A 10481-nucleotide genomic window follows, 5' to 3' on the forward strand; every position below is an offset into this window, starting at 1 on the left:
AGAATATTTTCCGTATCAAGTTAGTTAGTCGGATAAAACAACCGTACGATTGACAAGATATCGACACGCAATTACGACTACATCGGTTACTGTAGTTTTGTTTCTTTGTGGTTTATAGACATATCGTTTTTATTAATCGAGAAAGAACACAAAATGGCTGACCGCTGAGAATTGATACTCTAAATTTAAAATCGATGGTGATCGCTTATCTAGCGGAATAAAACTTTAATATCTATGAATTTGAGCATTTTTATACCGAATGAACATAATATAAATTTTTGATTTTTTTGCGAAGTTTCCCTTTAAAATGTGCCATTTTGGCATTCTACGGCTATAATAAGCATTTTAAAGCAGTTTACATTTTATGCCTAGGAGGCATGCTGACTTTCTATCTGACAGCTTTTTTGTTCCTGATATTTGTGTTTCTATGCTTAAATCAAATTTGATTAACCATTTGTGAACTCTGAATAAATTGAAAAGTAGATTATAATAGAAAAAAAGTGCAGCATATTTTGTATTCAAATTTTATCACGTCTGAAGCTGTCAAATTGAATTTTACACCCCCTTATCACAGAATCGTCAATATTTTGAGTTAGAGCTTGTAGAAGCTTCTATAATTTTGATATTATTTGTCTCACTGGTAGTACACTACACTGTAAAAATCTTTTTAAGAAAGAGCAGGTGCGATTTTTTTTAATTTGAATTTATTGTCTAAAAGAAATGCACTACGAAATAACTGTGTTCTCGGGCCTAATGCCCTTTAATAATAAAAAAAAAAGATAATGGCAATAACAAAACCGCTCAACTGCAAAATATACTCTTATAACATTTGAACGTTACATTACGATAGAGATACATTCCACTAAGCTTACATAACCATTTGATTTCAAAATGAAGGAACTATGTGCTAGAAATACATAGGCGTTATCTAAAAATTGAGATAAAGGTAGCTAACTTTAACCTAGGTATTTGGAATTATTATTTGTTCTAAAATTATATAACGTCAATAAAAAAAATGACATAAAAGATGGCATATCAAAGTCTTAAATGCATCATTTGTGCAATAATACTGTTAATTGAGATCAAATATTGAAAATACCAAAGAATCAAATATGAATTGAAATCCGTAATTAATAAGAACATCAACACAAAAAGTATGATGACACCAATCTAGTATTTTGAATAAGACTTAAAATCTTTAGAATTCTAGAGGTTAATTCGAAAACATTTCTGGTTTGTATATTGCCAAAATGACTATTCAGAATCAATACCTATAAGGAATACAGCTCGATAAGTTAAGAACCAGGCTGTTACAAATATATCTTTCAATTCAAAACATGTAGTTAACACGTTCTACTATTTTCAAAATACAACTCTCAACAGATTTACCTCTCAAGTAATTCATTTCAAATTTCTGTAGACATACGATTACGGTTCACTGTTGTAACAAGTAGAATAAAATAGAATATTTTAATATTAAAAGTGCAACCTGAATTATAACAAACAATTACATTCATATATACAAGTAATTTTCAGCCAGCCAAATAGGTTCATGATGCACTGTTCATTGTGTATCATTATTGAAAATAAAATGAATAAAAAAATATAGTTCAAATTTGTATATAAGTATGCCTGGCTGAATCTTTTATTTTGGCGATTCCAATGAACCTTGAAAATAGATGATTTGAGGTCAAAAAGTATTAATAATTCAGTTTTATTGTGACATATAACAAATTCTTTTAAAACATGGTTATCCAAATATTGAATTATAGGTACGACATGCACAAATCAAATCTTTTAATTACGTTTACTGGATAAAAGTCTTTTAGGTCTTGGCTGAAGTACCCGATCTTCCCGTTTCCGTTTTTGGGGTGATTCTAACTGCCTTGGCGGACATGATGATATAGGAATATTCATAGTACAATGACTTATGCAAGGTTTGATCTCCTTTCTGACAGCTGATATCAATTCCAATGCGTCAGAAACTTTATACACCAAATAAGATTCGTCGTCAGCCCCCACAAGAACAAATGCTGCCAAACTTTGTTCTGGGTAGTTTACGTCTCCAATGCAAATTATTGATCCACTGTCTCCAGGTTTTGCAAAGTCTTTATTGTCGACCTTTAAATAGACGTAGGGTCCATCATACTTACATCCGGTACACCTACCTATTTGCATGTTTGGTTCGGATGCTCCCCATTTGTAAATATTTCGATGGCGTACACTGAACAGATCATCTCTAAAAATTTGCATGTTGACAAAATTTCCGACTTGTGTTTTCAGCCCAAAAGTACACGTCAGAGTTTTATCGGGGGACACTTGCACCAAAGAAAAATCAAGTGATGGTTCTTCTGATTTTGATCCAGGTGTTCGCGAATGTGGATACCGAGTAAAAACGTTTCGACCAAGCGTAGCGTTGTCCACATTAGAATATGCCTCTTCGTTTTTTCCAATGACATGAGCACATGTTGTAAAAAAGTAAGTACCTTTCTCATCTTCTAGGAACAATCCGACTGTTCCGTATTTGTTTTGTCCTTCATTCGACATATCAGGATTGATTTTGCTTCCCTGTTGTAAAGATGTAAACAAGGTAATCTTTGTACTTCTAAATTCAACATTGATTTTGTATTTTAAAGTGGTATCATCAAAAAATTCCTTAATATAGTTTAAGACTTCAGTTTTATCGTTGTCGTTGTCATGTTGTAGGTAAAGGCAGATTGTATCATCCATACACCCAAAACCTTTGACTTTTGCATTACTGTAATATAGATATATATAGATTCATTTGTATAAATAAAACATAAGATTAATTTAATTTGCCTTTTGCAATTATTTCAGATAAGCATATTATCATGTTTAAAAACAATAATATATTTGATTATTACACCATGTCCTGCTTGCACTATCTATTACATTTCCATGTTTATTGACCCGTGAAATCTTGATTAAAACACTAGTTTTCATATATAGATGCATTTATTCTATGTTTTAAGTTAGTGTTACCTTAAACCAAATCTTGAACCTGTTACAGGATGGACGGACGCACAGACCGGAAAGGATAATGCCCCTCTACTATCATCGGCGGAGCATAAAAAAATATATCATACAAAGGCGCTTCAATTGCTCCTAAAATTTGCGAATGCGATTTCAATTTTCCAAATATTCTTTTTTTCTTGATTTTAGCTTTAAACACTGAGCTAAACTTTAAACGTGCTAGATTACAACATCACTGTTCGCAGGAATTCGTAAAACCATACCATGCAAACCCTAACAAAATATTCTGACTCCTATCAGGACTCCTCGTGAATATCGCATGATTAATTGAAAAGCTGCACATGCTTATTTTCAGGTTTTAATTTTGCCCTTTTTAAAATATCTAACCTCCGACCTCTCGAAACTTTAACTGTGATCGCAGAGTCATCAATATTGCGTTTAAGGGTTTTATTATAAACCCTCAATTCCGTCTGTTCGTAGATAACTTTCAGAAACTTAGTTGCTATCGAAGTATAATTTTTTGAGTTTTGGATATTGTATTACTTGAAAAATTTGAATAAAAAGGAATGAAACTTTTTTTGGTAAACATATTCATCTCAAAGAAATACAGGAAGACTGGTTTAAGTTTAAAAAATATTGTTCTGAACATATTGTTTTATTACATGTTACGCGACGAAAGACAATTACAGAAAACACTTCTAAATAGTATGTATTACCGTAATGAAACAGTTTTCCACTCGTGCAGCATTATGCTATCTCCTCTTCTTGTCAACTCATCAGACAGGCTTCTAGAAAAAGACGACAAATTATCTTCGCATTCGGTAACATAATGGAAGATTCCTTTGAATATTCCTTTTGCTGCTTTATTCTTTTCAGTTTTATTCAGTTCCATTTTGCATTTGTCTGTACACCTGTGCTCATTTGACGTCATGGATGAGGTCGAAGCACATGCTGACTTGGATAACAAGGTTTTCTCTCTGTGATACGGATGTTTTGTTGTTCGAGCATTTTGTTTGCCTGTAGCCGCCGTGGAATTTCTTTTAACATGACATTCTTTTAAAACCGGTATCTTATCTAGCAATACTTTGTCGAGATTTTCCTTCAGTATTTGAAAAACTCTATCAATTGCTGCTACATCAGATGACACCAACGTACTTACTAAAAGTCTTCTTTGTGATATTTCTACCAACATATTTTGTGATAAATCTTTGAATATCTTATGATTAGATTCTTTCAATGGACTTGTACAAACATTGAGATTTTCTCCGGTTAGCATTTTTTTTACAAAGCTAATGAGTTTGGCACGATGTTTACTCCAGACTCCTCGTTCCAGGCTCATTTGATGCTGTATATCTGATACTTTATCACTGACTACTTGTAAATGGGTTATAATACTAGCATGAACGCAAAGACCTACACGAGTTCGAATTTCTATTTGATCATTTGGAAACCGATATAACTTCGGAAATATTCTATTTCGAGTTTTATCACCATGAATTTTCTGGTGCAACTCGCAGCTAAGATGTTGCAATGCATTGCCATGTTTAAAGTTACCTTTTACAACATAAACTACGTAATCAATGTTTTGAAGAATATGTCTCTTCTGTTTCACCAACCTGCAGTCCTGAAAAATAGAAAAAGTTGGTTTAAGACAAAAAATTATAAATTTCTTGGTTAAATACAAAAATGATAATGGTATCCAAATTAAAACATCAGAACACAAATTAATGAATACGTTTATCTTCTTTCTATTCTGTGTCAACACTGCGTTAACAAGAGTTCGCTGGTTTATTTCATTTTTACATGTGATGTTTTGTAATGTATTCAATACAACAGAAAAAAATATGGTATATTAATTCAAGATACAAATTTACTACACATAGTAATATTTATCCCATGAGGACGCGGTGTTTCGGTGTAAAGTCATCCGGATGGCCGGAGGACAGAGTTAATTCTTACACTGACACACCAGTTCCGAATGGGATAACTACAATACATCCCAACTGATCTATATTAGTTAAAAAAACATTTACACTTCATAAAATCTAGTTAGAACGCTACATTAATTTTATAATATACTTTATATAGTATATACCTTTTATGAACCCCGGACACAATGCTTAAGTATGTTAAATTAACACTGAGATTGTATCGAGTCGTCCTGGTCATTTGGGTCGTGGGATGATCTGCTTAAGGTCTTGGGTTCGAGTCCCAGCATAGACACTGGTTTTTATTAACATAAATTGTGATAGTTAGTCTTTTCCGTATAAAGAATGCTAAGTTGTATTGATTTTGTGGATTGGGCATTCCCAATACACAGTTAGGAGTTTGGTTTCACATTTTGGCCCCGGTGGATTTTTCAAATATGAAATTTATTGTGTAATAAAATTCATTTTTAGACAGGTGAGAACTAATTAAGCCTTCATCAAAGGTGGTTTGTAAGAACATCAAGATTATTTTTTACATGTTTTATGGGCTTTTTTCTGTTTGACTCTCCGTATTCACATAGCTAGATCAGTCATCGGTCCAGAAATTATGGTAATGTTTGCTAACACTTTTTTTCTACTCGAAGTTTTTGATGCAATTTTACAAAAAGAATGAGACGCAAGTCATATGATTTTCATCGATTTGTTGAAAGATATATGTAAACAGTTTTAGAAAAGGTATGACTTCAAGTGATTGAAAATCTATATTTGGCAAATTTTGAGAACATATGTGACATGCTTTCCCCCCTTTTTGCAATATTTTATAACACATAAATGCGGATTGTTGCCAAAGATTCACATAAAAGAAATTAAACTGGATATAAAATCTATGGAAGATTCTTTTTACATACATATGCACATATATGACACAAACTGTAAGCTTAATATTGCAAGAAAGCAATGAAAAGGAGATGGTAAAATTTATGAGGGATAATTTTAATATTTTTTCCAAACAGTTTATTGCTACCTTATGGCATATTTACCAAGCTCACAATTGTATAATTTTAGACTTTTCATGCCACCAATCTATTCATATTTAGATTCTAAATCAATGTCTGATGTGTGATTTAGTGTTTAAGAATAACAATACATGTCAATTTTTCTTGTGAAATTATCAAATTATTATTTTTATCAAGATTTCATGTTACATTTTGACATATATTAAATGTAAAGTACATTCAGTTGTAAGAAATTGATTCCCTATTACTAAGTTTTTTAATTAAGTCTTTGGTACAGGTGGTATGCAATAAACATAAAGATTTACATTTTCATGCTTGAAATTTCTAAATTTTGTACAATTTTGCATCATCAGAGATCTTATTAAGATTTTCAACATTTAAAAACTGACAAATGGGGTATAATTATTAAGATTTTGCCAAAAATTGAGGTAGAAACAAGATTTTACACTTTGACTTGGCACCTTTCTTTATATCAGTTTTAGTCGCGTTTCAGTGTCAATTGCTAACCTTCATTAAATATTCAAAACTCAACCAATTTTTCAAAATAAAAGGCCATTTTATTCGTTTTAGATAGCTGAGCATAAAGAATGCTAAGTTGCATTGTGGATTAGGTATTTCCAATACACAGTTAGGAGCTTGGTTTCACATTTTGGCCCGGTGGATTTTTCCAAATATGAAAGTTATTGTGTAATAAAATATTGTTAGACAGCTGAGTACTAATTTGACCTTCAAAGATGGTTTGTAAGAACATTAAGATTATTCTTTACATGTTTTATGGGCTAATTTCTGTTTTGGCTCTCCGTATTTGCATAGCTAGACCGGTCATCGGTCCATAAATTAATGTAATGGTAATGTTTACAAACACATGAAGTTTTTGACGCAATTTTACAAAAAAAATTAGACAAAAGACGTATGATTTTTATTAGATTTATTGTGAACAGTTTCAGAAAAGGTATGACTTCAAGTGATTGAAATTCTACTTTTGGTCACATTTTGTGGAAATATGTGACATATTTTCCTCCTCCCGTTTTGCAAAATTTTATAACAAATAAATGCACATTGTTGACATGGATTCACCTAAAAGAAATTAAACTGGATATAAAATCTATGGAAGATTCTGATTATATACGTATACCAAGATATTAAATAAAACTGGAAATCAACATCAAGTTTAGAAAACCTCCATTTCGTCTTACCGTTTAATTTCATGATGTTAGTTAGATTATTTTTCTATATTTTTTTTTCTTTTTAGCTGACTTTTTCATATCCAACCTATTTATTATGATTTAAGGTAAGTTTTAATGCACAATATGTCTTTAAGTCATAATAAAAAGGTTGAATATGAAAAAAACATTTATACAATGATGTACAAGTTATTGATTTGCACGTCATTAGTACATCAGCGATATTATTAATCTTATTTCGAAATATTTGGGCCGACCTCACTGCTGATAACGAAGTTTTATTTCAAAATTCCGCTTTTTGTTATACTTGAAACAAAAGAAATCGTATTTGAACGTTTTGTCGAAATCGTAGATCATGTCCCTTTAAATGACTCAAGTTAATGGGAATGAGCGTTTTCCTGTGCGCACGCAGAAACCTATAGAATTTATTTTAGAAAAAATATTGTCTATACATTTTTCTTATATATAGTTTACTAATCTATAATTACTAATGCATCCAAATATGACAGTATATAAGAAACTTAACTTGCATAGTAATATATTTTCTTTTTAATATATGTTGGACTTTGAGGTGCGAAGCTGACGTATGATGGTTACGTTGAAGTAAAATATTTTTTTTAATTACGTTGATGTATAATGGTGTATTTAATGGGACCATGGTAAAGCGAATATAAAGGAATATATTTCAATAACCTTTATATATATCGTCAATTGTTGCTATATTATGAACTCTTGATGATCATTAAATGTGTTTGATCGAAGCCGAATTTACAAACTAAACAACAACGATTTAGTTTTGATACTTATGACCTGAATAGTATGATATTCTCGATAATTTACTTAAAGCTTACTGAAAAGCTGTTTTAACAAACAAATTAATTAATTTCTTCATCGACATGAAAACGAAAATCATTGATTATTGATTATATAGTTGTTGTTCATCTCTCTTCAGTGTTACAATGCAGCCATCACAATACTTGTGTAGAATATAACTTGTTTTTTGTTTTTTTTAATAGTCTTCCCAAATACTCGTTTCGTTTGACTAAATTAGACCCAACTATCAAACTATCTCAACGACATTTTACACTTGAGGAAAAAAGTCAATTCTGACAACTGACAGAGAAATAATCAAGTTTAACTAGACGATATAAATAGACAGAAATACAAGATATTTTTTTAAGTGTGGAGTAAAAGGCTAGAGTGAATATGAATCGACGTGTCCACACATAGTGTCCGAGATATAAAGTCCATAAAAGCAATTAATGCATTAGTACAAGAATCTTTCCTTCGAAAACAGATTGATAGATTGATTTATTGGTTGATGTTTGTGGTGGCATTTTCACCAATATAGACTATTTTCGAAGTAGCAAGTATTTTTTGGTGTAGGAAGCTGACAATAGAAAACCACAAGCCTTTGGTTGATCGACTATCAATCCAAGTCAATTACGATTAGAATCGAGGGCTTCTGATACTTGTGTGGATCGAACTCACAACCGGCTAGTGATACACATTATACAGCAGATAAGCTACATTCACTCCTGATGAAGGTAACTCTAGAAAGCGTTTGGGCCGCAAGAAATTATTAAACGTGTTGTTTTATACCACTTTGCCACAGAGTTCCTCCTTACAAAAGGATACTTTCCTTCAGACAATGTAACAGAACAAGGTACCAAGGAATGCTAATAAAAGTAAGTCCTCCTGACAAAAATATACCTTCCTTCAGTCAACGTAACAGAACAAGGTACCAAGGAATGCCAATAAAAGTAAGTCTTCGTGACAAAAACATACCTTCATTCAGTCAACATAACAGAACAAGGTACCAAGGAATGCTAATAAAAGTAAGTCTCCCTGACAAAAATATACCTTCCTTCAGTTAACGTATAACAGAACAAGGTCCCAAGGAATGGTAATAAAAGTAAGTCCTCCTGACAAAAATATACCTTTCTGCAGTCAACGTAACAGAACAAGGTACCTTGGAATGCAATCAAAAGTAAGAAGTCGAAGCGGGAATAAATAAAAAAAATCATAGCAAAAAGGAAAAGAATGAAAATAACAGTATAGAGGATGAATTCCCATAAAGTTAAAAGGGGAATAAGCTGTCAAATTCAAGTTTACCAATTCGACTCAAAGTCTCATATTTTTTATGGCATACTACAACGTCTATCTAGATTACAAATTGTCCTAACTAAATAATTTTACAACATGTATCCCTTTGTTACTCTACATTTTAACATTGGGAATTCCTATATGCATGCAAAACCTAAGTTTGGTAAAAGTCATTCAATTGGACAAAACGCCTTAAAACCATAATCAAAATCTCACTCTTTAAGGGAACGGTAAAATGTGTGGATAAAATATATAATGTCCAAAAATAAAACTATTTAAATATATAATTCAAAGTGGGTGTCAAAATGAGATACAAGATACAACATTGAATCAGTGGTACTTTCTCTACGTGTCTTGGTGGTTTGCATTCACAATGGTATACATAAGCTTGTACTTCCCAAAATAAACTACATACATCAAAATCAAAAAGAAGAAAACACTTACATGTTCACTAAGGTAGCACAGTCCATTTTTTCTAAGGGATTCAGTATAATAAGAATAACAAATGGTCTCTCTACTGTTTTCGTTGGATTTATTTTCTCTGACCGGGGTACTTTTCTACCCTCATGGCTGTAACTGACAAAGCTTCCTCCGACGAAATAGCTGTACTTGAATAAATGTGAACATACGGCTTGTTTAATACATATTTAAGTTCTGGTATCTCTTTGAATCTCAAAATGTCGTAATTTTTACAAACATTTCGTAACATCCACAGCGAGGTAAAGGCGTCGGAATCATATTCTCTTACATTTTCCTTTGCCATCACAGTTATAAATTATATTACGATCATAATAATATACTACCTATTTCGGTGTTCTGCAGTTTAGATATATTTTTTTAAACTTCCGTCAGTTGTTTAAACATTGTACATTGATACCATTCAGATTAATTAATCAGATGAACTAAATACCTACAACACGTATTGATATTATCGATCAAATGCAAAACCCGCACTGAATAAAGATCCATATCAGTCCAAAACATGATAAAGCCTACAAATAATGGTTCAAATAAAGTACTGAACATTGAACGCTTCCTATTACATGTATTATTTGCAAATTTGACACTTGTGGATTTAAAAAATTCCCTCATAAAGTTAGAAAAAATTGTAAAATGATACAAGACGTATTAATAACAGTATTGTTTAAATGCGCCGATCCATACTATACATACACGTTATTTGGTTTTTTAAATAGAGCATTTGCATTAATCAAGTATTTGCTGGCGTATCCGTATCGGCGTATCGTATAACA

General features: G+C 31.7%; 1 protein-coding gene across 1 annotated transcript; it reads right to left on the reverse strand.

Annotated features, from left to right (window-relative positions):
- Positions 1-1691: 1691 nt before the first annotated feature.
- On the reverse strand, positions 1692-10277 carry LOC139502238 (uncharacterized). The gene is made up of 3 exons (XM_071291668.1): positions 9673-10277; positions 3711-4618; positions 1692-2758 (listed from the first exon to the last, which is right to left on the reverse strand). Exons 2-3 carry the CDS (start codon positions 4331-4333, stop codon positions 1798-1800), a joined length of 1584 nt encoding a protein of 527 aa, XP_071147769.1. The 5' UTR covers positions 4334-4618; positions 9673-10277; the 3' UTR covers positions 1692-1797.
- Positions 10278-10481: the final 204 nt, after the last annotated feature.

The sequence above is a fragment of the Mytilus edulis genome, chromosome 13, assembly GCF_963676685.1.
Source record: "Mytilus edulis chromosome 13, xbMytEdul2.2, whole genome shotgun sequence".
NCBI classification, from domain to species: domain Eukaryota; kingdom Metazoa; phylum Mollusca; class Bivalvia; order Mytilida; family Mytilidae; genus Mytilus; species Mytilus edulis.